This window comes from Microtus oregoni, unplaced genomic scaffold (assembly GCF_018167655.1).
Source record: "Microtus oregoni isolate MIOR12 unplaced genomic scaffold, Mior012 000094F_ref0000399, whole genome shotgun sequence".
In the NCBI taxonomy this organism is placed as follows: Eukaryota; Metazoa; Chordata; class Mammalia; order Rodentia; family Cricetidae; genus Microtus; species Microtus oregoni.
In genome coordinates this window covers 3,485,902-3,512,902 of record NW_024544707.1, presented here as the reverse complement: position 1 = coordinate 3,512,902, position 27,001 = coordinate 3,485,902, and the positions used below count along the sequence as shown (strand labels likewise).

The following is a 27,001-nucleotide window of genomic DNA, read 5'->3' as shown; positions in this document are numbered from 1 at the left end:
TATTGGATATGCCTTGATATAAATTCAGTAAACAATGAGATATCGCTTATGAGGCAATCTAAGGGAGGCTTGGTTAAAGCCAATCACTTGAAATAATTACAGTTAAAGATTTATTTAAAAGCAAAATTGAAAGAAATGACAACAGTAAATAAATAAATAAATATTTCTGAAAACCTTTTATCACACACTGGCATAGCAAAAATATTAGATGATAATATAGTGCTAGACACCAAATAAAAACCGCATTAGCATACCTGAGATGTGTAACCAGGAGGAAGGTATATTGGTTGCAAATTACTGTTTGGAGCTATCATGGGTATGTCTTCTGGTCCTAGAAAATTATTAATGAAGTTTAAACAAAGTCCATTACAGAATCCAGCTATGTTTGCATAGTGAAAATCAGCACTGAGCTTCAACAATAGCTACTTTGAAAGGATATTGTCGCATATTCACAAAACCCATTGCCAAAGTATTGAAGAATCACTAGAAATTCATTTCAACCAATGGAACATCATTAAAGAACATCATGAGGACTTGTAAATTATGTCTTCTAAAAATGTTGACAAGCTCACTATGAATGAAAATGAGCTATCAGCTTTCTGCTAGTGTTCTCTCACTTAGCATGGTTATATTGCCTAAAGTTTTTCTCTGCATCATAAAATAATTTCTTGCAGTGATATTGCCTAATAAAATGAAAGGAATTTTTAATTTTAGGGCTTCCTTCCAATAATATTAAAGTGAATATACAGGCATATATTGTGTAACAAGTGTCAATGAGATAGCGGCCTGTAAGAGAGCTAGGAGGGTATATAGGATAGTTTGGAGGGAGGGAAGGATAGGGGGAATGACGTAGTTATAGTATAATCTCAAAAGAAAGGAAATAATTACAAAAGTGAACTATTGGACTGGAGGGATGGATCAGTGGGTAAGAACACTCACTGATTTTCCAGAGGATCTAGGTTTCATTCTCAGCTCCCTCGTGATGACTCACAGCCTTTGGTTAACTCTAGTTCCAGGGAATCTGATGCTCACTACTGATGTCCACGAGCATTGCACACACATGGTGCACAGACATCCATGCAGGTAAAACACTCATACACATAACATAAAAATAAAGAAATCTCAAAAACTAAAAAAGTGAACAGGTTTTAGGAAATGACCTAGTATAAATAATAGCTCAGAACTATACATGCAATGCTGCACTTCTATACCACAAATTTTATTATCTCAACCACACATTTGCATAGCAGCTGAAAATTATATTACAGATACTTATGTGTCTTCTTTCTTTGGGTTATCTGTGTTTTCTTCATTGTTTGAGACAAGGTTTCTTTGTATCACAGCCCTTGCTGTCCTGGAATTCTCTTTGTAGACTAGGCAGGCCTGCAACTCAGAGATATCTGCCTGTTTCTGCTTCCCAAGTGCTGGGATTAAAGGCATGCACCACCACCTGGCTATTTGCAATTTTTGCCATTAGTATTTAGTTGTAAGAATACATGTGGTTTTAAGACCCTTGAATGGTAATTTGTGTGGGTTCATGAAGAACATTACATACCAACCATTTAAAATCTTTTCTCAGATGATATTTTCAGAAACTCTGGAGACACGGGTGCAGAGACAAAAAGCCCGACAAGATAAAAAACAGAAATTCCCCCACTTTCAAAATCAGACTGACCAATCAGAATGTCACATCAGTGACTTGAGCTCTCTTAGATAAACATTTAGTCTCTAACTTCTTTTAAACATGATTTAGTTTTATTTTGTGTATATGGGTGTTTAACTTCATGTATGTATGCGGGCCATGTGTTGGCCTGGTACCTGAGCAGAACAGATCTACTGGATCCATGGGATGTCTGGATCCACTGGAATCTGAGTTACAATGGTTGTGGGCCGCTTTGTGGGCCACTGGGAAATAAACCTGGGTCCTCTGCAAGAGCGAACAGACCTCTTTGAGTATAACTTCCGAGGAACCTCAGCACAAATGTCAGTCTCATGAATGAAAGTTGGTGCTACAATGTTTATTTCTTAACAAAATAGATGTTTACTAGTCTATTCAGAAATGAACCCACACAAATTACATGAAATAAGAATAAATAACTTTCCTTTTAAAAAAAAACTATTATTCTCTTTCAAGTGGTGATTCTTTCAGAATTTTCTTGCTGCATTTCTATTTTTGCAGCATATTTTCTTTGATCATATATATGTATACACACACTATATATATATATATATATATATATATATATATATATATATATATCCCAAACTCCTTCTTTCCAGCTCTCCTCACCCTTCCAAAATATCTCCCGTTTCCTTTTCTATCTGCCCACACAGCTGTGAATTTACCTTTTCAGAGTGAGGATCTTTTTGTATCCCAGGAAGCAGCTCACAGTGGTAGCTGTTCCTGGTCTAGATCTTGGAGAGTGTTTGTTTTTTTTTCCCCCATGCTACTTCCCTCCTTTCTTTCAACTTTGGCCTCAGATTGAAAAGATGGTTGCCAACTTTGTAGGTTATTGGATCCTGGTCAAGGGGTTACTCCCTGCTGGATACTCCAAACCCTCTGCAATCTTTAGCCCCTCTCCGACCCTCTCTGGCCTCTGGGTAGTATAGCTCTTGCTCCCTCTCCTTTTCTCTCCTCTCCTCTCCTCTCCTCTCTTCTCCTCTCCTCTCCTCTCCTCCCCTCCCCTCCCCTCCCCTCCCCTCTCCTCTCCTCTCCTCTTTTCTCCCCCCCCTCTCTCTTTCATCCCCTCCCTTCTCTCCATCACTTCCTTTTATATTCTCTTCTTTAGCGTCTTTAGCATCTCTGGCACTGTGGAGCCATCTTGCTCTCTACTTGTATTGTTCAGTGACCCTTTCTCTCTGATTCTCTCTCAAGGTGACTAGGAAAAGAACTGGGGTACTGCCCAGATTGAGAGGTCAAGGAATTGTTACTGGGATGCCTGTCATTTATTTTTATGACCTCTCCAGACAATGTCCTATAGGTAATAGGCACACAATGTCCAATGTCTTCAGAACATCTTGGGCTCTCCTCACCACCATAGGTTTCCAAATTTTCTCCAAACACCTTCAACATCCCCTTTAAGGTATTGTTTGTCTAACCTCTCTTAATTGGGACATTAAGAGTGAAATAAAACCCAGGAAATGGCCTGGCACCAATGTAAATTGAACAACATCTTCCTGTGGTGAATGGCCACCTGACTTGATAAATTCTCAGGGACCTTGATCATTTTAGGACGAGAACCAGAAAGAGGCAGGAAGCTCTCAATGTACAATCTTTCTGCCTCCTCAATGGCTTTTCCTGTGTCAATCCTTTTCCCCTACCCAATTTCTCTTGAAAGAGTCTACCCCCTTCATTCTCCCTTGGAGATTCCACCTTTAGAGCTTCTGCTGATTCTTCCTCCCAAACCATCTCCCATCCGGTAGCTCTACCAGTTGCTCTTGAGCCCAGTGCCTTGCTCTCTGAGGGTTGGCACAAGGTAATAAAGTGGAGAATGCTTCTGTTGTCTAACTCCTCTACACTGCCCTCCTAGCCACAAGAGCATTCTTTCTGTCACCAGCATGAAAGCCCAAGCCGAGTTTCTACATTTCATACCCCTATTCATTTTTTCCTTCTATAACGTGAGTCCTATGAACTCATTTCTCATCTTACCCCACTGTCAATTTCCTCTATTAGGAGGGGGCTTGCTTCATAAACTTGCATCAGTACTATGTATTTCTTGACTCTCAAATTATCTTCAATTTATCCTTCTGTGTTAGACGGCACCTGAGGGTGACTCCCTCACATCCCTCAATCCTGTTTTTGTCTCTAAAATCAGCCCTATTATATAGGACACAGGCCACCTGACATTTGCCCAATACCATTACCTGGAGCTCATTTCTCTCAGACTTCCTTCTTGATTTATCTCAGTTCTGAAGTATCCATTTTCCTCTGCCAGGCGTCAGGGACTTAAACCCATCACTTCTTATCTCTTTGTGAATATCCTCATGCCCACAAATTCCCAAACAACAACATGCCTGTTCCTGCTGTTTGAAAGCCCAATGTCCCTATCACCTTGTACAAAACCTTTAGACAGTTCTTAATCTACTCACATATACCCAACCTTCTACTATTTATTTTTTATTTTATTCTATTTTATTTTTTTTTGTGTGTTTTTGAGACAGGGTTTCTCTGTGAAACAGTCCTGCCTGTCCTGGAACTTGCCCTGTAGACCAGGCTGGCCTCAAACTCACAGAGATCCAGCTGTCTCTGCCTCCTGAGTGCTGTAATGAAAGGCATTGGACACCACTGTCTGGCCCTTCTACTATTTTCCAACAGACGCCCAGGCATCAATTCTGTTTTTAGTCTTGGGCTCAATGTTGCCTTCTTCACCATTATCCTCTAGCAAATCTTGGAACTTTCTCCGTTCACATGGATCATCCCGGAGTCTAACTTCTCTCAGAGACTTACCTGGATTGTTCTCCACGGAGATTTGGGGATGGCTCCTACCACTTGGAAAGAGTTCTTCAAGGGCACTCTGTTCCTGTTCTGTCTTCTCTCCTCTCTCTTGCTCCCATTCTCCCTCTTTCTCCTCCCAAGTATTCTCGTCTTCCGACAACGTTCTACTATATGACATAGTAGAATTGTTGTGTACTCGATACCAGTTCCTAAGACTGAGAGAGCCCTTCTTGCAGTCTGAAGTCTCAGAGACTACTTCCTGCTACAGGTCTCCAGCGTTGTGCGCCTCTCCCAACCTTTTTATGCTACATTCAAAGATGATCTCATGGTCACCTGGTTTCCACTCCAGATACACTCAGAGGTCTTATCACCCTGAAACAGGCCCTCAGGAAGTTCTGCCTTTGGGCTCCCCACCCCTCCTGACCTTTCTTTACCTTTACCTCTGTAGTGATCTTAACCAGGTCTTAGTTCTTCAAGCCCAACCAGTATTTCTTTAAACAAATTGAAGTATATATCAACGTGGCCCCTTATGCCACAATGTTCTAGAAACTGCCATCCTGCTCATCCTTAGACTTTTCAGAGTTACTTTTCCCTCAACATCTTTTTTTTTCTCTCCTCTCACCTGTGTGCAACATGAGTAGCCATCTTTCACTCTCCTGCACTTCTTCCTTTTGCTCCGAGTCTTGTTACACCATGCTTTTCTAAACTGTAGTTTCTCTCCAGTCCTGCCCTTCACTCAACCCTAGCTACTCTTCTCTCAAATACAGATAACTTCTTTCCTGTAGCTCAATACTTCACAATTACTCTAGGACAATGGAGGGCTCATTAAGGTTTTTTACTACCTCCCATTCTTAGACCTTTGGATTGGTTCATTGAGGGTAGTTTTCTCAGGGAAGGCCCTTATTATGCTAGCTATGATAACCATTTGAGATTGTTATTTTAACTGGTACCATGGGGTACCATGATGATCTTGACTGCTTCCCCCAGTTGGTGGCAGAGGCAGGCCCTCTCCTTTATCAGGCTAATTTTCAGTAGGCTGAGTTCTTTGCACTCATTATGGTTGCAAACCTGGCTAGATATAGCACAGTTAGCGTCTATACTCACTCTAAATATACTTATGACATCATTCATTCAAGCGCTCCAACGTGGAGAGTGTAGTGTTTCCTTACTTCAAAGGACACCTTGTTATTACCAGGAAATGTGTCCTGTGTCCTTGAAGCAGCCCCATTGCTAAATGTTCTACTTTGGGGCAAAGACTGCCTAATCCTGGGCCTGCTGGCTGGCCAAGGGCTAGGATGTACCCTACTGTCTTTCCCCTTTGACTCCTCTTCTCTCCTTTTCAAACTTTTCATAGCATTGAAACAGCTCAGATCCACTAAAGCCAACCTTTGAGAAGCCTACTAGTATCTTAACAACCTAGTACCTCCTCCTCAACTGAAAAACCTTTTCTTTGCCCTAAAAAGAGGCCACTTTCCCTTCTGAAATGTCCTTTAGTAAACGTGTTCATTTCACCCTCATATGAAAGAATACTTATAGGATCTCTGTAAACAGTGTAACATCTGTCATAAAGTTTCTTCATGAGCTACTATTGGGACTCCCACCTTTTCAAAAACATCTATGTATGGTTAAGTTCATACACCATAAAGCCATATCAATTACTTCCTGGTAGTACTTGGAGTTGACACTTTCAAATGTTGGGTAGAGGCTTTCCCTACTACTAACAAATTTACTTCCAGTGTGCCTCTAGGCTACTAAGCAAAATTCTTTCTCACTTATGGGTACAGGCCTTCCATTTAATTTGAAAATGGCTCTGAATTAGTTTTTCAAATAACTCAATGGATCAGCTGTGCCCTAAACATTTCTATAGTCCTTATATTCCCTTATTTTCCTTTGGGAAAGGAGTGAGTGTGCGTGTGTGTGAGCGCGTGCGAGAGAGAGAATGGCATCTTCAAAACAATCTAGCCTGCTTCTCGAATTACATAAAGACTGGATTTTTTTCCTGCTCTCAGCATTAATCATATTTCCTGAGGTTATCTATAACCCCCTCATTCCCAGTCCTTCTGAGTTTAATGTATAGGCACTCCCTTTTGCCCACACCTCCTTCTAATTTGAACCCATCAAAAGATCCTCCTTCTTCACATCACTATTTTACTTTCTTAAGACCCTGCTGTAGTCCTTTATTAATTCCCACACCCCCAATCCAATTCCTAACCCACTAGACTTCTCCTTGCTTCTTGTATCTTGCGATGTTGTTTTCATTTTTGTTTCGGTGAGCCCTCTAAAGCCCATATATGAGAGTCCACATTGGCTCCTTCTAACCACCCCTATCTCATCCAAATGTTAAGATTGCTCCCATTGGTACCAGTTGTCCTCCATAAAGAAAGTCCCCTCTGCCCCTGGGAATCTGAATACAGTTACTAAATAATCTTCCACCTGCACAGGACCTACCTTGATCTGCCTCATCTGCATCCTAGAGGATATGGAGTGATGCATCCACTCCTGTCTACTCCCTAACCCTGTCGCTGACCTTTGTCATGTCCCTCCCTCTCAGACAGGATTCTGGGTTCTGACCTAAACCTGACTGTTTCACTGCAGATTTCCTGAAAACCTTTAATGATGCCATCCACTCATCTCATTGGTTCTGACATCACTTGCCTCCAGTAACCAAGGCTTTCCTGAGACCTATCACTGCCTAGCTCTCTTCAGAATTGCGATTCCACCATGCCCGACAGGAAGCTGATGAATCTGAGTAGACGCATGAGGATGGCTGGAATGGAGATAAAGATTTCTGCAAATAGGCCACCAAAATTAGTTTCCAGAGATTTGCCTCTCCATAACTTCCTCAGTGTCTCTTCATTGGCAGCAATAAAAAGGCCTTTGCCTGACCTGCCAAGACTGCCTATGCAACTCCTGACCAATCTCGTCCATTTCCTTGGATTTCGGCAACTTTGAATCTGATCATTGCGACCTTACACTTACCACTCTTGCTCCAACTCACTGCATTAACATACCTTTCCTTGTTTGATCTGAAGAACTTAGAACAACTGAACATCCAACCACAATCCAGATCAGTTGACTGCCAAGGAAGAGATTTGCTTTCTGACGTCTTCCTCTGTCTTACTTTCCCCAGCCTCTATTCATCTTCTGTCCTTTTCTTCCCTAAAATCTTCTGCTCTTGTTATTAAATTTATACACATAATGGCTCTTAAATTCTTTCCCTAAGATATTTTCAACTTATCCTTGGATTTGTCCCCTCCATACTGTCCTGCCACCCATATGCTGTCTCTCACAGCCCTAGCCTTTGGACCCTCCACTCCCCTCTGCACACTCACTCCTAACACCAAATATGGGCACTCAGGGAAGCTCTTCCATATATACTGCTATGCATTTTCCACTGCCTGGCATACACCACTGGAATCTTTAGGATTTGCAGCTCCCAAGGACACATGTGTCTTTCTGTTAACAGTACAAGGGTCTGTACTCTTAACTTCCTTGTTTTCCCAATCTCAACCTTCCCTCCTGACACACAAACCTCTTTCCATGTCTTGACATCTGTTAATACATACTGGACTGTGAAGGTGATCATCATCCTTGAAATCTTGGGGGTTCTGATGAAAGTTGGTATGGGGAACTCCAACCTGCGAGTAACCCTTCACCTGTTAACACCTCTTTTCAAACAAGTATTAGGGTCTCAAAGATGTTACATATCAGCTCCTGCCATTTCAAGACCATATCTGTTCCCTAGCTGCTGCTCCTGTGCAGGGTATCAGTATCCTGGAGTCCACCCATAGGTCTCTATGTGCACTTCTGAAAGAACAGTTCTATTTCTTTATCAGAAAGTCAGCTCTGGTAGAGATGGACCATAAAGGATAAGGAATAGAGCCACTGCCTTTCTGCAGGTCCCCACTCAGGGTTAGCATCTTCATTGTCCCAGATGTTTTCCTTTCTGTCTCTTTTATCCTCATCATCCTGTGTTCCTCTGCCTTCCTGCTTATGAACCTCTTCCATAAGTTTTAGTTTAAAGAACCACTTTAGTTCCTTCCAGGGCAGTGAACTCTCAAGAACACCCAAAACTATGCTTTTCTTTGAGACCCCTCTTTCGAGGACTAATGGCCCTTGCCTAGCAGGAGGTACCATGAGAGACTTGGTTTCTCTGGCTTTCTACTGAGACTGAATTGAGTTTCAAGTCTCATGATCAAGTTGTCTTGAAACCAGTCCCATTTTTTCTGTTTTGAGGCTGTCAACTGATGAATGAAGGTACCCAGGATGCTTTGCCCCCACAACATCTGAGTCCACAGAACACGGGGTAATTTTGATGATATGTGTCAAAACCATGTTCTTTCTTTTGGATTCAGTTGAAATTGATTAATCCTGTTGTAATTCACTATCAGGGAAGAACTACAGGAGTTTCCTTCCTTTTGAAGTCAATAAAGGACAATGTGAAATTCCCCCAATCACACCCTTATTTACCATTTTCTTCCAGGACCTTATCCATATAGACTCATTTCTTGCCTTTCCCTGCTCTCCCTTTTGCTTACCAGGGAGGGCATTACACTATAAACTTGGGGCATTTCAAATTGTCCTCTCATGCTACGCTGTAATGATGGAGACCCTCATTTATTCCTTGATCTTAACTGAGGCTCCTAGCATGACCACCCTTGTATAAGACATAAATTTGTACAGAATTACCCGTCATCACCAGTTGTCTCTCATCTCTCACAAACCTTTCTTAACACATTTTGATAACAAAATACTCATTTCTCCCCTTAGAGCTCTAGGTATCAATGCCATCATGTTTCATTAACTTGTTTCTGTTAGTATTATTTCTGAGAACTCCCTCCACAGCATGCCTGTCCTTACATTCTGGAAACCCAAGGGTCCTACTCCTTGTGCGCCCAACCTTCTAGTAGTCCTCAGCCCTGAGGTCATCCTTTCTCAAATACCTACTGGTTACTACTTCACATGGTTCTTCTTCACCATTACCTTCCTCTTCAAGTCCTGTGATATTTTCCCTGACACTGACTCAATTTCTTCTAATAACTTACCTTGACTAACCTCTCACAGGGATTCTTAGAGTCCACTGCTTTGGACTAACTTTGTCAAAGCCTCTTTTCTCCCCCCCAGCACCCTTCTTCAAGACATAGAAGGGTTCCTCCTGTTCTTCCTCCTCCTATCCCCTCTTATGGGGCCATCAGTTGGGTTAACTGTTCATTGGTTCCCACAAACTCTGTGGTCCCCACCCCTTATTTCCTCCTTTCTCACCTGTCTGCCTCCATACCACCAAAACCTCATATCACCCTGTTAATCTCATGGGGGCTTCTTCACCATGTGTTTTTCTCCTTTGCCTCCTTCACAGCATCTGAATCAGGTCTAGTCAACAACTGAATTAATCCCAACCTGTAGGCTGCTTCTGTAAACACACTGATGCTATGTGTCATTGCTTGCGTATTTAGTCTGTAACTTCAGGCAACTATTATTCCCCACAGCCTTCAAGCTATTTTTCATCCATTTGTTTTTTCCTGTCCTCACCTCTATTTTCTCCTTTTGCCTCCAGTCTTGTCCCAAGGGCTATCTATCCCCTATAAACTCAGTACAGTTCTGCCCTCAGGTATCCCTACTACCCTGCTCCCAGTCATGACTGCATGCTTCTTATGAGCCTCACATACCTCACAATTAATCCCTGATGGTAGATGAGGCCCTTAAGTTTGTTTACCAACATAATACCACTTCCAATTCTGAGACACTGGATAAGTTGATTGATGTTAGAACCCTCAAGGTTCCCCCTTGTTGTGTTCCCATTGTTGAGTGATATCATGAGAATCTCGACTGCTTCCATTCTCCGTGAGTGGAGGAGACAAACTTCCTCTTTCCTAAGACCACTCCTCAGCAGGCATAGCTTCCTGCAGTCAATCATCAGGGTCTTACCACAGCCTGGAACACTGCTGTCATCATCTATCATGACTCTCTATACACCTATAGCATCACTCATTCCATCTTCTAGATCTGAAGAGAATCACATTTCCTTACACCAAAACCATCACCATTATCAATGAGAGGCTTCTTTTCTCCTCCTGGAAGCATCCATTTGCCACAAAGGGATGCTATTACGTACTGCAATGCCATTAAACAGTCAAGGCTTTGGCACCTTTGGAAATTGAATGACCTATCACTGTGTTGTCCTGGCAGTCTAGGACCAGGATATTCCACTATCTCTTTCCTTTGTACACATCATTTCTCTCCTCACCTCACCCCATCTCACAGGCAGAAATTCAATCAGACTTTGATTTTTCAGGATCCTTTATTGAACCTCACCTAGGCTGCATCGAGAAGAAAAGAAGGACTTTTGGAATCCTGTCTGATCCCCTTCTCTGTCCGTTCTGTTGCTACTCTCCCTCCCCCTCAGACAGGGCTCCTTACTTGCATACCTTAACCAGACTGTCTTACTCCCCACCAGTCCTGTTAAGTCCTGTAACTCCTCCCTGTTCTCCTCATGTTGGTACGGTTTTCATGTGTCCACGGTGACAGATCAGTTCTGACCCCGTATCTGCTTGGCTTCCTTCAGCAGGGAAACTGTGCTATGCCTAGTAGAAAAACCATGAAATCGATTATGTGCTTGGCATGGCTTGAGTTGAGGCAACGATTTCTGCAATCAGGCAGTGAAATAAATTTTCAGAGATATCTGACCAGCCTGCAAACCTTTCAACATCTTCCCAGGAGGCCATAGCAAAGGCACTTTGCTTGGCCTGCCAAGTCACCCTTGGAGACATCTAGTCTTCACTCTACAACTGCTCCCTCACTATGCTTTCTTTTTTCCTCTGTATTAACCTCCACTCTCTCTTTAAAGACATGCTCTCTCGATGCATTCCTGGTTGTCTTTGAACTAACTGTGTAGACCAAGCTGTCACTGAACTCATAGAGATCGACCTGCCTCTCTGTTCTGATCCTGGAATTAAAGGTGGTGCTCCACCAAGCCCAGCCACTCAACACACCTCTTTCTCTTCAGTCTGGTGAACTCCTTAGATGAACCAAACTCTCAAACCTTTAAGCAATCAGAGACCCAAGCCTGATCCCTCAGCTTCCAAGGAAGAGCTCTGTCCTGACTTTCCTTCCTCATGTCGTACTTTTCCACCCTTATTTCACTTCTGCCCATTTACAACTCCATCTCCAACTGATATTTCATTCTTCCCCACAATTTCTCTAAAATTCTATTATTGTAAAATCCATTAACTTCAACTTAACATTGGAAGTGTCCCTGTCCAGAATACCATTCCCCCTTTGTACCCTGTCACAGTCCTAGCCTTTGGACCTTTCCTCACCCTCTGGCTCATTCACTCTTAACACCAAATGTGAACACTCGGAAAGTTCTTCCAGATATCCTGCTTTGACGTTTCCACTGCTTGACCTACACCTCTGGAAACTTTTAGATTTGTAGCTCCCAGGCATTCATGTTTCTTCCTGTTAAAAGTACAAGGGTTTGCACTCATACATTTCTCTGCCTCCTAATCTCACTCTTCCCTCCTGACACACAAATCTCAACCTATACCTTGACCTCTGAGAGGACATAGTGGTCTGTGAAGGTATCTTCCTCTTAGTAATCTTGGGGTTCTGATGAAAGTGGGTATCGGGACCTCCAACCTGTGAGTAAGCCCTCACCAGTTAACACTTCAAACAAGTATTAGAGTCTCAAAGATGTTGTACATCAACTCCCGGCATTTCCAGACCAGATCAGATCCCTGGCTGCTCCCATGCAGGATGGCAATATATTGGAGGCCTCCCATAGGGCTATGTGTGCTCTTCTGAAAGAACAGTGTACTTTTTTATTTTTATTTTTTTATTTTTCAAAAATTTACACTTCTTCCCCTCCTCCCACTCCCCTTCTGCTCCCCCACTCACCCTTCTCCCTCCCCTTTCCTGCTTGAGAGAGGGCAGGGAATCCTGCCCTATGGGAAGTCCAAGGTCCTCCCCCTACATCTAGGCCTAGGAAGCTGTGCATCCATATAGACTAGGGTCCCAAAAAGCTATAACATGCCATAAAAACAACTCCCAGTGCCTTTATCAATGGCTTCTCAGTCAGTCCCCATTGTCAGTTACAATCAGAGAGTCCGGTTTGATCACATGCTCGTTCAGTCCCAGTCCACCTGGATTTGGTGAGCTCCCATTAGAATAGGCACACTGAGAACTCAAGAACAATGGCAATGGGTTTCTGATCCTACTGCACGTACTGGCTTTGTGGGAGCCTAGGCAGTTTGGATGCTCAACTTACCTGACCTGGATGGAGGTGGGGGTTCCTTGGACTTCCCACAGGGCAGGGAACCCTGATTGCTCTTTGGGCTGAGGAGGGGAGGGGACTTAATTGGGGGAGGGGGAGGGAAATGGGAGGCGGTGGCGGGGAAGAGACAGAAATCTTTAATAAATAAATAAATTAAAAATAAATAAATAAACAAATAAATAAATAAATAATAAAAAAAGAATAGGCACACTGTCTCAGTTGGTGGACCAACCCCTGACGGTCCTGACTTCCTTGCTCATCTACTCCCTCCTTTTGCCCTTCAATTGGACTTTGGGAGCTCAGTCCGTTGCTCTGATGAGGGTCTCGGTCTCTATCTCCATTTGTCACCAGATGAAGATTCTATGGTTCATATTTGAGATAATCATCAGTGTGATAATGGGGCAAGGACAGTTTCTTTTTCCATCTATTTACATGCAAAATTTAAGATGTCCTTGTTTTTTTTTTCTGCTGAGTAGTACTCTAATGTGTATATATTCCACACTTTCTTTTCCATTCTTCCATTGAGGGGCATCTAGGTTGTTTCCAGGTTCTGTCTATTACAAATAATGCTGCTATGAACATAGTTGAATAAATGCTTTTGCAGTATGATTAGGCATCTCTTGGGTATGTTCCCAAGAGTGGTGTTGCTGGATCCTGAGGTAGGTTGATTGCCAATTTCCTGAGAAATCGCCACACTAATTTCCAAAGTGGTTGCACAAGTTTGTATTCCCACCAGCAATGGATGAGTGTTCCCCTTACACCACATCCTCTCCAGCAAAGGCTATCATTAGTGTTTTTGATTTTAGCCATTCTGACAGGTGTAAGATGGTATCTCAAAGTTGTTTTGATTTGCATTTCCTTGATCACTAAGAAAGTTGAACATGACCTCAAGTGTCTTTTGTCTATTTGAACTTCTTCTGTTGAGAATTCTCTGTTCAATTCAGTACCTCATTTTTTTTAAACTAGGTTAATTAGAATTTTAAACTGTAGTTTCTTGAGTTCTTTATATATTTTGGAGATCAGACCTTTGTCTGATGTGGGGTTGGTGAAGATCTTCTCCCATTCAGTAGGATGCCTTATTGTCTTAATGACGGTGTCCTTTGCTTTACAGAAGCTTCTCAGCTTCAGGAGGTCCCTTTTATTCAATGTTGTTCTTATTGTCTTTGCTACTGGGGTTATATATAGGAAGTAGTCTCCTGTGCCTATGTGTTGCAGTCTACTTCCAACTTTCTCTTCTATGAGGTTCTGTGTGGTTGGATTTAAATTGAGGTCTTTAATCCATTTGGACTTGAGTTTTGTGCATAGTGATAGATATTGATCTATTTTCACTCTTCTACAGGTTGACATCCAGTTCTTCCATTTGTTGAAGATGCTTTTTTTCTTCCATTGTATACTTTTAGCTTCTTTGTTGAAAGTCAGGTGTTCATAGGTTTGTGGGTTAATATCCAGGTCATCGATTCAATTCCATTGGTCGATGTATCTGTTTTTATGCCAATACCAAGCTGTTTTCATTACTGTAGCTCTGTAATAGAGTTTGATGTCAGGGATGGTAATGCCTCCAGAAGTTCCTTTATTGTATAGGATTGTTTTGGCTAGCCTGGGTTTTTTGCTTTTCCATATAAAGTTGATTATTGTTCTCTCAAGGTCTGTGAAGAATTTTGTTGGGATTTTGATGGGGATTGTGTTGAATTTATAGATTGCCTTTGGTAGAATTGCCATTTTTACTATGTTGATTTTACCCAGCCAAGAGCATGAGAGATCCTTCCATTTTCTGGTGTCTTCTTCAATTTCTTTCTTCAAAGACTTAAATTTCTTGTCAAACAGATCTTTTACTTCCTTGGTTAGAGTTACCCCAAGGTACTTTATGCCATTTGTGTCTATCATGAAAGGGGAAGTTTCTCTGATTTCCCTCTCTGGTCTATCCTTTGTGTATAGGATGGCTACTGATATATTTGAGTTGATCTTGTATTCTGCCACATCATTGAAGGTATTTATCAGCTGTAGGAGTTCTTTGGTAGAGTTTTTGGGGTCACTTATGTACACTATCATATCATCTGCAAATAACAAAAGTTTGACTTCTTCCTTTCTGATTTGAATCCCCTTGATCTCCTTATGTTGTCTTATTGCTATTGCTAGAACTTCAAGCACTATGTTGAAGAGATATGGTGAGAGTGGACAGCCTTGTCTTGTTCCTGATTTTAGTAGAATGGCTTTGAGTTTCTCTCCATTTAATTTTATATTTTATATTAGCTGCTGGCTTTCTGCATATTGCTTTTATTATATTTAGGTATGACCCTTGTATCCCTAATCTCTCCAAGACCTTTATCATAAAGGGGTGTTGTATTTTGTCAAATGCTTTTTCCGCATCTAATGAAATGATCATGTTTTTTTTTCTTTCAGTTTATTTATATGATGGATTACATTGATAGAATTGCATATGTTGAACCATCCCTGCATTTCTGGGATAAAGCCTGCTTGATCATAATGGATAATTTTTTTGATATGTTCTTGGATTAGGTTTGCCAGTTTTTTGGGGGGCGGGGAGTACTACTCAGCGATAAAAAACAATGACTTCTTGAATTTTGCATGCAAATGGATGGAAATAGAAAACACTATCCTGAGTCAGGCAACCCAGACCCAAAATGATGAACATGGGATGTACTCACTCATAATCGGTTTTTAGCCATAAATAGAGGACATTGAGCCTATAATTTGCGATCCTAGAGAAGCTAAATAAAAAGGTGAACCCAAAGAAAAACATACAGTTATCCTCCTGGGTATTGGAAGTAGACAAAGTTTGCCAGTATTTTATTGAGACTTTTTGCATCGATGTTCATGAGAGAGATTCGTCTGTAATTCTCTTTCTTGGTTGGGTCTTTGTGTGGTTTTGGAATCAGGGTAACTGTAGCTTCATAAAAAGAGTTTGGCAATGACTCTTCTGTTTCTATTATGTGAAACACATTATGGAGTATAGGTATCAGCTCTTCTTGGAAGTTCTGGTATAATTCTGCATTAAAACCATCTGCTCGTGGGCTTTTTTTGGTTGGGACGTTTTTTATATGACAGCTTCTATTTCCTCATGACTTATAGGTCTATTTAAATTGTTCACCTGGTCTTGATTTAATTTAGGTACATGGTATTTATCTAAAAACAAGTCCATTTCTTTTACATTTTTCAACTTTGTGGCATATAGGCTTTTGTAGTAAGACCTAATGATTCTCTGAATTTCCTCAGTGTCTGTTGTTATGTCCCCCCTTTCATTTCTGATCTTGTTAATTTGCGTGTTCTCTCTCTGTGTTTTGATTAGTTTGGATAAAGGTTGTCATTCTTGTTTACTTTCTCAAAGAACCAGCTGTTTGTTTCATTGATTCTTTGGATTGCTTTCTGTGTTTCTATTTTGTTGATTCCAGCCCTTAGTTTGATTATTTCCAGTCTTCTACTCCTTTTGGGTTAGTCTGCTTCTTTTTTTTTCTAGAGCTTTCAGCTGTGCTGTTAAGTCTCTAATGTGAGCTTTCTCCATTTTTTTTTTAAAATGTGGGCACTTAGAGCTATGAACTTTCCTCTTAGCACTGCTTTCATAGTGTCCCATAGGTTTGAGTATGTTGTGTCTTTATTTTCGTTAAATTCAAGGAAGAATTTAATTTCTTTCTTTATTTCTTCGCTGACCCAGGGGTGGTTCACTAGTTGATTGTTCAGTTTCATGAATTTGTAGGTTTTCTGGAGGTAGAATTATTGTTAAATTCTAACTTAATTCCATGGCGAGCTGATAAGACACAGGTAGTTACCAATTTTTTTTTGTATCTGTAGAAGTTTGCTTTGTTACTGAGTATGTTTTTGAGAAGGTTCCATGAGATGTTGAAAAGAAGATATTTTCTTTCCTATTTGGGTGGAATTTTCTGTAGATGTCTGTTAAGTCCATTTGATTCATTACCTCCATTAGTTCTCTTATTTCTCTGTTAGGTTTCTGTCTGATTGACCTGTCCATTGGTGAGAGAGGAGTGTTGAAGTCTCCTACTATTAGTGTGTGCGGTTTGATGGCTGCCTTGAGTTTTAGTAATGTTTCTTTTACGTACGTGGGTGCTTTTATATTAGGGACATAGATATTTAGGATTGAGACTTCCTCCTGATGAATTGCTCCTGTTATGAGTATAAAGTGCCAATCCCCGTATCTTCTGATTGATTTTAGTTTGATGTCAATTTTATTAGATATTAGTATAGCCACACCTGCTTGTTTCTTAGGTCCGTTTGATTGAAAAACCTTTTCCCAACCCTTTACTCTGAGGTAATATCTGTCTTTGTGGTTGAGGTGTGTTTCTTGAAAACAGCAGAATGTTGGATCCTGTTTTCCATTCATTTCCTTAACCTGTGCCTTTTTATAGGTGAATTGAGTCCATTGATATTAAGTTATATTCATGACCAGTGGTTTTGTAGTTCTTCCTCCTACCCCCTCATACAGGGCCTTCAGATGGGTTAACTCCTCAGTTGTTCCCACACACCCAGTGGTCCCCATCCCTCCTTTCTCACACATATGCCCCCACACCATCAAAAACTCACTTAACTCTTTTAATTTCAAGGGGGCTTCTTCACCATGTGCTTTTCACCTTGGCCTCCTGCACAGCCTCTGAATCAGGTCTTAGTTCTTCTAGCCCACTTCTGGAATTTGTCCCAACCTGTAGCCTGTTTCTTTATGCAAACAGACGCTATATATTTGACCTGTTGCCTTCTGTCCTTAACTCATAGCAACTGCTATTCATCACAGCTGTCAAACTGTCATCCATCTGTTTTTTCCTGTCCTCTCCTCTATTTCCTCCTTTGCCTCCAGCCTTGTCACATTGGATTTCTCTCCCTTACAAAGGTTGTACAGCTCTGCTCTCAAGTATCCCTGACACTCTGCTCATAGCCACAGACAACACTCTTCTTCTGACACACGTATACCTCATCATTACTCCATGACAGTAGTCAATTCCCTTGAAGTTTTTTACCACTCCTGTTTCTGGGACCCTGGATAAGTTGATTGATGGTAAAAAGTCTCCCTTGTTGGGTTCCAGTTGTTGAATGGCATTATGAGGATGTCAACTGCTTTCACTCTCAGTGAGTGGAGGAAGCAGTCTTCCTCATCCTGAAGAGGACCCCTCAGCAGGCAGAGCTTACTAAACCTGCCTGTGTCCTACCTTCAGTTTGGCACACTTTGCACTTTTTTCTCTATACACCCATAGCATCATTCATTCCATGTCCTAGATTTGGAGAAATTCACATTTTTTTACACCAAAGGCCATCACCACCATCAACAAGAGGCTATTTTCCCCCTCCATGAAGCATCCATATTTCCCCAAAGGGATGCTATCCTCCACTGCAAGGGCCATCAGACAACAAAGGCCTTGGCATCCTTGGGAATTGAATGACCCATCGCTATTTTGTCCTAGTAGTCGCTGGCCCGGAAATCCTCCATTATTTCTTTTTTTTTTAATTTATTTATTTATTAAGGATTTCTGCCTCGTCCCCACAACCGCTTCCCATTTCCCTCCCCCTCCCCCAATCAAGTCCCCCCCCCCCCCTCATCTGCTCGAAGAGCAATCAGGGTTCCCTGACCTGTGGGAAGCCCAAGGACTGCCCACCTCTATCCAGGTCTCATAAGGTGAGCATTCAAACTGCCTAGGCTCCCACAAAGCCAGTACGTGCAGTAGGATCAAAAACCCACTGCAATTGTTCTTGAATTCTCAGTATTTTTCTCTCCTCAACCTCACCCCATCATGCACGCAGAAATTCAACAAGAGCTTGAATTTCAGGAGCCCTTCTGGTGTAACTCACCAAAAGTATACACTTTGGTATGCCTCAACTGCATCCCAGAGGACAAGGAGGACTGAAGGCTTACTCTCTGATCCCCTTCCCAGTCTGTCCCTGCTGTTTCTACTCTCCCTATCCTCAGACAGGGTTCTTTACTTGCTTACTTCAACTAGACTGTTTTACTGCCCACCCAATCCTGTGATGTCCCATAACTTCTCCATGTTATCCTCATGTTGGTACTGTGTTCATGTGTCCCTGATGGTAGCTAGTGCTTTCCTGCCCCATATCTGTTTGGCTTTTCTCAATTTTGGCAATTTTCAAGCGCAGAATTTCATTACACCCAGCAGAAAAACTTTGTAATTGCTTATATGCATGAGATGGCTAGAGTTGAGGCAAAATCTTTTGCAATCAGGCCACTATGACTAATTTCCAGAGATGTCTTACCTGCCTACAATCACCCCAATATCTCTTCAGGTGTCCATACCAAAGGCACGTTTGCTGGCTTGCCAAGTCATCCTTGGTGGTGTCTACTCCTCTCTCTACAACTGCACCCTCACTGTGCTTTATCCCTTCCAGTATATGAACCTCCACTCTCTCTTAAAAGACGGCCTCTCAGTGTAGTTGTGGTTGTCCTAGACTCACTATGTAGACTAGGCTGCCACTGAATTCACAAAGATCTACCTGCCTCTGCCTCCACAATGCTGGGATTAAACTTGCGCTACCCTAATCCCAGCCAGTCAATACATCTCTTCAGTGTGGTGAATCCTTCCACCCACTAAACTGTCAAAGCTTTCATCAATCAGAGATCATAATCTGATGCCTCAGCTTGCAAGGAAGAGGTCACTGTCCTGACTTTTCTTTCCCATGTGCTACTTTTCCACCCTCTGGTCTTCCTCTGTCCCTCTCCAACTCCATCTTCACCTGATATTTGATTCTTACCTACAATTTCTAAAATCCATTAACTTCAATTTAACTTTGGAGATGTCTCATCCATGCTATCCTCACCCCCTATGTATCCTGTCACAAGCCTAGCCTTTGGACTCTTTCAGGTAACCCTCTCTTAACACCAAATGTGGGCACTCAGGGAAGCTCTTCCAGATATACTGCTTTGACCTTTCCACTACCTGGCATACACCACTGGAATCTTAAGGATTTTCAGCTCATAGGGATGAATGTGTCTTCCTGTTCCTTGTACAAGGGTTTGCACTCTTAACATCCTTGTCCTCCCAATCACACCCTTCCCTCTGGACTCACAAATCACAAACCTCAATCCGTATCTTGACCCCTGTTAGGACTTTGAAGACTGTGAAGGTGATTTTCCTCCTTGTAATCTCGGGGGTTCTGATGAAAGTGGGTTTGGAGACCTTCAACATGCGAGTAACCCTTTGCCAGCTAACTCTTCATTTAAAAAATATGAAAGTTTCAAAGATGTTGTACATAAGCTCCTGGGATTTCAAGATCAGATCTGATTCCTGGCTGCTGCTCCCACACAGGATGTCAGTATTTTGGAGGCCACCCATAGGGCTAAATGTGCACTTTAGAAAGAACAGTGCTACTTCTTTATCAGGAAGTCTGCTCTGGTGGAGATGGATAAAAAAAAAAAGAATAAAGAATAGAGCCACTACATTTTTGCAGGTCCCAACACAGGATATGAATCTTCCTTGTCCTGGCTGTTTTTCTTTGCTGCTTCTTTCATCCTCATTATTCTTCTCTGTCTCCCTTGCTTATTAAATTCATCCAGAAATTTTGGTTCACAAACCAAATTTAATTTCTTTTTAGCAGAGTGAATTCATAAGGACACCTCAAAGCTGTCCTTTTTTTTTGAAACCCTTCCTTCTGGGACTATTGCCTCTTCCCAGCAGGAAATACAATTAGAGACTTGGATGTCCTGTTTCCCTTTAGACTGAATTGCGTGAAAAGACTAATGATAAACTTGTCTTAAAGCCAGTTTGATTTCTTCTGTGTTGAGGCTGTCAAGTAATGAATGAAGGTACCCAGGATGCTTTGCCCCGACAACATCTGAGTCCACAGAACACAGGGTAATTGTGATGGCATATGAGAAGACCATGTCCCTTCTCTTGGATTCAGCTGCAATTGTCTAAGTCTGTTCTAATTGACTATCTGGGAACCACTACCAGAGTTTTCTTCATTTTGCTGACACGAAACGTGAACACGGGATTCCACCCATCACACTCTTATTTACTTTCTTCTTCCACGACATTATCTACATGCACTTATTTCTTGTCTTTCCATCCTCTCCCTTTTGCTTACCAAGGAGGGACTTACTCAATAAACTTGAAGACTTTCAAATTGTCCTCTTATACTAGGCTGTACCTGATGGAGACCCCCATTCATTCCCTGACCTTAACTGAGACTCCTAGGGTGATATCACTCTCTGAGACATAAAGTTGTTCAGAATCACCCAATACCACATTTAGTCTCACATCTCTCTCAGTAATTCTTCTGAATATATTTTGATGGTCCATTACCAACCCTCCTTCTTGGGCTATAGATATCAACCCCATCATCTTTCATTTACTTGTTTCTGATAGTACCATTTTTCAGAACTTCCTCCAAAGTATACCTTTCCTTATATACTGGAAAGCCAAGGGTTCCTCCAAATTGTGAGCCCATCTACCTAGTTATCCTGAAGCCTGAGTCCTTCCTTTCTCAAATACCCACTGGTCACCATTTCACAGTCTTGGACCTCAAGGGTTCTTTCTTTACCATTGCCTTCTACCTCAAGTCCTGTGACATTTTCCCTCACTTCTGACTCAAATTTCTTAAAACAACTTACCTTGACTGACCTCCCACAGGCATTCTAAGGGTCCAGTGCTTTGGACAAACTTCACTAAAACCCCCCTTTTCCCATCAGCAGCCTTTTTCAAGACATAGAAGAGCTGCTCTTGTACTTCCTTCTCTACCCCCTCATACAGGGTCATTAGATGGGTTAACTGTTCATTGGTTCCCACATACCCAGTGGTTCCCATCCCTCATTTCATCCTTTCTTACCTGTCTGCCCCTACACCATCAAAAACTCACGTCACTCTCTTAATCTCAAGGGTGCTTTCTTCACCATGTGCCTTTCACCATTGTCTCCTGCACAGCCTCTGAATCAGGTCTTAGTTCTTCTAGCCCACTGCTCGAATTAGTTCCTACCTGTAGACTCTTTCTGTAAAGAAACTGATGCTGTATATAGGCCCTGTCTCTTTACGTCTCTAACTTTGGTAACAGTTATTCCCCACAGCCTTCAAACTATGTTTTATCAATCTTCTTTTTCCTGTCCTTGCCTGTTTCCTCCCTTTCCCTCAAGTCTTGTCCCAAGGGGTATCTATCCCCTACAAACTCTGTACAGCTCTGCCCTCAGGTATCCCTACCACCCTGTTTTCAGTCACATGCAGCATGCTTCTTATGACCCGCACACACCTCACAATTATTCCATGACAGTAGATGAGGCCCTTAAGGTTCTTCACTAACATAATACTACTGCCAATTCTGTGACCCTGGATAAGCTGATTGATGTTAAGGCCCTCAAGGGTTCCCCTTGTTGTGTTCCCATTGTTGAGTGATATCATATGAATATCAACTACTTCTATTCTCAGTGAGTGGAGGAGGCAAGCTTTCTCCATCCTAAGAGCACTGCTCAGCAGGCAGAGCTCACTGTACTCACCAGGTCCTACTCTCAGCCTGGTACCCTGTCATCATCATCTATCATGACTTTCTTTTTATTTTTTTTTTACTTTTTTATTGAGCTCTACATTTTTCTCTCTGCTCTCCTCCCTGCCTCTCTTCTCCCCCCTTAACTTTCCCGCAAGGTCCCCATGTTCCCAATTTACTCAGGATTTCTTGTCTTTTTCTACTTCCCATGTAGATCTGATCTATTAATTCTCTCTTAGTGTCCTCATTGTTGTCTAAGTTCTTTGGGGTTGTGATTGTAGGCTTGTTTTCTTTGCTTTATGGCTCTCTTATATGCATATAGCATCATTCATTCAATCTCCTAAATTTGGAGACAATCCCATTTCTTTACATCAAAGACCATTACCATCTGGTGTGGGAAGTCCTTGTGTATAAGTGTTACTTTTATTGGTTAATAAAAAAGCTGATTTTTGGCCAATAGCTTAACAGAATTTAACCAGGCATTAGGATCTCTCTCTCTCTCTCTCTCTCTCTCTCTATATATATATATATATATATATATATATATATATATATATATATAATCTTAGGCAGAGGCAGTGAAAAGCCATGTAGCTGCCAAAGGAGAAAGATGCTAGCTGCCAGGGAAACTTTCTGGTAAGCTACGAGCCTCATGGTAAAATATAAAACAATGGAAATGGGTTAATTTAGAATATAAGAGCTAGGTAGCAATGTGCTTAAGTGATTGGCTAGGCAGTGATTTAAATAATATGGTTTGTGTGTGATTATTTGGAAGTCTTGGCAGGCAGGAAATAAACAAAACAACCTTAATTAGTGTGAGGCATTTTTTCTGCCTCCTGGAAGTATCCAAAGTGATGCTATTACACACAACAAGGGCCACCAGACAGTCAAAGGCTTTGGCACCCTTGGGAATTGAGTGACCCATAATTGTGTTATCCTAGCAGTCTAGGACCAGGATATTCTCCACTGTCTCTTTCCTTCGCACACATCACTTCTCTCCTTACCCCACCCCATCTCAGAGGCAGAAATTCAATCAGAGTTTGATTTTCAGGATCCCTTTTGGAACCTCACCAAAGGCCCCGTCTTTGTATCCCTAGGCTGCATCCCAGAAGAAAAGATGAAGTGTTTGATTTGTGCAAACACTTTGGAAAGCAGTGTGGCCATTTCTCAGGAAATTTGGGATCAACCTACCCCTGGACCCAGCAATACCTATACCCAAGAGATGCCCTATCATATGACAAAATCATTTGTTCAACTATGTTCATAGCAGCATTGTTTGTAATAGCCAGAACCTGGAAACAGCCTAGATGCCCTTCCACGAAAGAATGGATGAAGAAAGTGTGGAATATATACATATTGGAGTACTACTCAGCGCTAAAAACAATGACTTCTTGAATTTTGCATGCAAATGGACGGAAATAGAAAACACTATCCTGAGTGAGGTAAGCCAGACCCAAAAATAGAAACATGGGATGTACTCACTCATAATTGGTTTCTAGCCATAAATAAAGGACATTGAGCCTATAATTTGCGATCCTAGAGAAGCTAAATAAGAAGGTGAACCCAAAGAAAAACATATAGTCATCCTCCTGGATATTAACGCTCATCAGGCGATGAAAGGAGACAGAGACAGAATCCCACATTGGAGCACCTGACTCAAACCCCAAGGTCCAAATCAGGAGCAGAAGGAGAGAGAGCACGAGCAAGGAACTCAGGACCACGAGGGGTGCACCCACACACTGAGACAATGGGGATGTTCTACTGGGAACTCACCAAGGCCAGCTGGCCTGGGTCTGAAAAAGCATGGGATAAAATCGGACTCGCTGAACATAGCAGACAATGAGGACTACTGAGAACTCAAGAATAATGGCAATGGGATTTGATCCTACTGCACGTACTGGCTTTGTGGGAGCCTAGGCTGTTTGGATGTTCACCTTACTAGACCTGGAAGGAAGTGGGTGGTCCTTGGACTTCCCACAGGGCAGGGAACCCTGACTGCTCTTCGGGCTGACGAGAGAGGGGGAGTTGATTGGGGGAGGGGGAGGGAAATGGGAGGTGGTGGCAGGGAGGAGACAGAAATCTTTAATAAATAAATAAATGAATGAATGAATGAATGAATAATAATAATAGCAATAATAAAAAGATGGAGTGTTTGAATCCTGTCCATCACCCTTCCCATTCTGTCTCTGCTCATTCTATTCTCCCTCCCCATCAGACAAGGTTCCTTACTTGTATACCTCAAACAGACTGTCTTATTCCCCAGCAGTTCCATGGAGACCCATAACTCCTGCCTGTTCACTTCATGTTGGTACTGTGTTCACATGTACCTGGTGACAGATCAGGCTTTCCTGCCCCCTATCTGCTTGACTTTAACATGGAAACTGTGCTATTCTCAGTAGATAAAACCATGAAATTGATTATATTTTTGTCATGGCTCAAGTTGAAGCAAAGATTTCTCAAATCAGGCCACTGTAATACATTTTCCGAGATGTCTTACCTCCTTACAATCCTCACAATATCTTCTCAGGAGGCCATAGCAAAAGCCCTTTGCCTGGCATGCCAAGTCACACTTGGTGGCCTCTTCTCATTGTTCTACAGCTCACCCTCACCATGCTTGCTCCCTACTACTATATTAACTTCCACTCTCTGTTTAAAGACATGGTCTCTCTATGTACTCCTGGTTTTACCTGAACTCACTGTGTAGACCAAGCTGGCAAGCAACTCATAGAGATCCACGTGCTTCTGCCCCCTGAACCCTGGAGTTAAAGGTGTGCTCCGCCAAGCCCAGCCACTCAACACACCTTTCTCTCTTCAGTCTGGTGCACTCCTTAGACGAACCAAACTCTCAAACCTTTAAGCAATCAGAGACCCAAGCCTGACCCCTCAGCTTCCAACAAAGAGCTCTCTGTCCTGACTTTCCTTCCTCATGTCCTACTTTCCCACCCCTATTTCTCTTCTGTCCTTTTCTAACTGATATCTCATTCTTCCCCCCAACTTCTCTGAAATCCTATTATTGTAAAATCCATTAACTTCAACTTAACCTTGTATGTGTCCCCTCAAGAATATCGTTCTCCCCTAGGTATTCAGTCACAGTCATATCCAATGGACCGTCCATCTCCCTCTGGCACATTCACTCTTAACACCAAATGTGAACACTCAGAGTCACTTTTCCGGATACTCTGCTTTGACCTTTTCACTGTCTGACGTACATCACTGTAATCTTTCGGATTTGTAGCTCCCAGGCATCCATGTTTCTTCCTGTTAAATGTACAAAGGTATGGACTCTTGCTTTCCTCTCCCGCACAATCTCACTCTTCCCTCCCAACACACAAATCTCAATCTATATCTTAACCTCTGAGAGTACACACTGGTCTAAGAAGTTGGTCTCCCTCTTATTAATCTTTGGGGTTCTCATAAATTTAGGTATGGGGACCTCCAACCTGTGAGTAAGCCTTTGCCAGTTAACACTTTTTTTCAAACAAGTATTATAGTCTCAAATATGTTGTGCATCAGCTCCTGTCTTTTCCAGACCAGATCTGATTCCTGGCTGTGTCCATGTAGGATGCCCCTATCCTGTAAGCAAACCATAGGGCCATATGTGCACTTCTGAAAGAACAGTGCTATTTCTTTACCAGTAAATCAACTCGGGTAGACATGGATTATAAAGGATTATAAAAGATAGAACCACTGCCTAGCAATCTTGTCTCTTTCCCACAGCAGGGATAATAACTATATGTTTTTCTTTGGGTTCACATTCTTATTTAGCTTCTTTAGGATCACAAATTATAGACTCAGTGACCTTTATTTATGGCTAGAAACCAATTATGAGTGAGTACATCCCATGATCCTCTTTTTGGGTCTGGGTTACATCACTCAGGATAGTGTTTTCTATTTCTATCCATTTGCATGCAAAATTCGAGAAGTCATTGTTTTTTATGGCAGAGTAGTACTCTAATGTGTATATATTCCACACTTTCTTTTCCATTATTCCATTGAAGGATATCTAGGTTGTTTCCAGGTTCTGGCTATTACAAATAATGCTGCTATGAACATAGTTGAACAAATGCTTTTGTAATATGATAGGGCATCTCTTGGGTATATTCCCAAGAGTGGTATTGCTGGGTCCAGGGGTAGGTTGATCCCGAATTTCCTGAGAAACCGAAACACTGACTTCCACAGTGGTTGCACAAGATTGCATTCCCACCAGCAATGGATAAAGGTACCCCTTTTACCATAACCTCTCCAGTAAAAGCTACCACTGGTGTTTTTGATTTTAGCCATTCTGACAGGTGTTAGATGATAGCTCAAAGTTTTTTTTGATTTGCATTTCCCTGATTGCTAAGGAGGTTGAGCATGACCTTAAGTATCTTTTGGCCATTTGAATTTCTTCTGTTGAGAATTCTCTGTTCAGTTCAGTGCCCCATTTTTTAATTGGGTTAATTAGCATTTTAAGGTCTAGTTTCTTGAGTTCTTTATATATTTTGGAGATCAGACCTTTGTCTGTTGCAGGGTTGGTGAAGATCTCCCAGTCAGTAGGTTTCCTTTTTGTCTTAGTGACAGTGTCCTTTGCTTTACAGAAGCTTCTCAGTTTTAGTAGGTTCCATTTATTCAATGTTGCCCTTAATGTCTGTGCTGCTGGGGTTATACATAGGAAGTGATCTCCTGTGCCCATATGTTGTAGGGTACTTCCCACTTTCTCTTCTATCAGGTTCAGTGTGTTAAGATTGGTATTGAGGTCTTTAATCCATTTGGACTTGAGTTTTGTGCATGGTGATAGATATGGGTCTATTTTCATTCTTCTACAGGTTGACATCCAGTTGTGCCAGCACCATTTGTTAAAGATGCTTTCTTTCTTC

General features: G+C 41.9%; 1 protein-coding gene across 1 annotated transcript in view; it reads right to left on the bottom strand.

Moving 5' to 3' along the window:
• The window catches only part of LOC121442719 (fibronectin type III domain containing protein 3C1-like), a 51,507-nt gene extending 30,029 nt beyond the window's left edge, over positions 1-21,478 (bottom strand). The window contains exons 1-2 of the mRNA XM_041644324.1: positions 21,286-21,478; positions 255-331 (exon numbers count right to left, since the gene is read on the bottom strand). Coding sequence (XP_041500258.1) covers positions 255-331; positions 21,286-21,478 — 270 coding nt within the window. The remainder of the gene's footprint in view (positions 1-254; positions 332-21,285) is intronic.
• Positions 21,479-27,001: the final 5,523 nt, after the last annotated feature.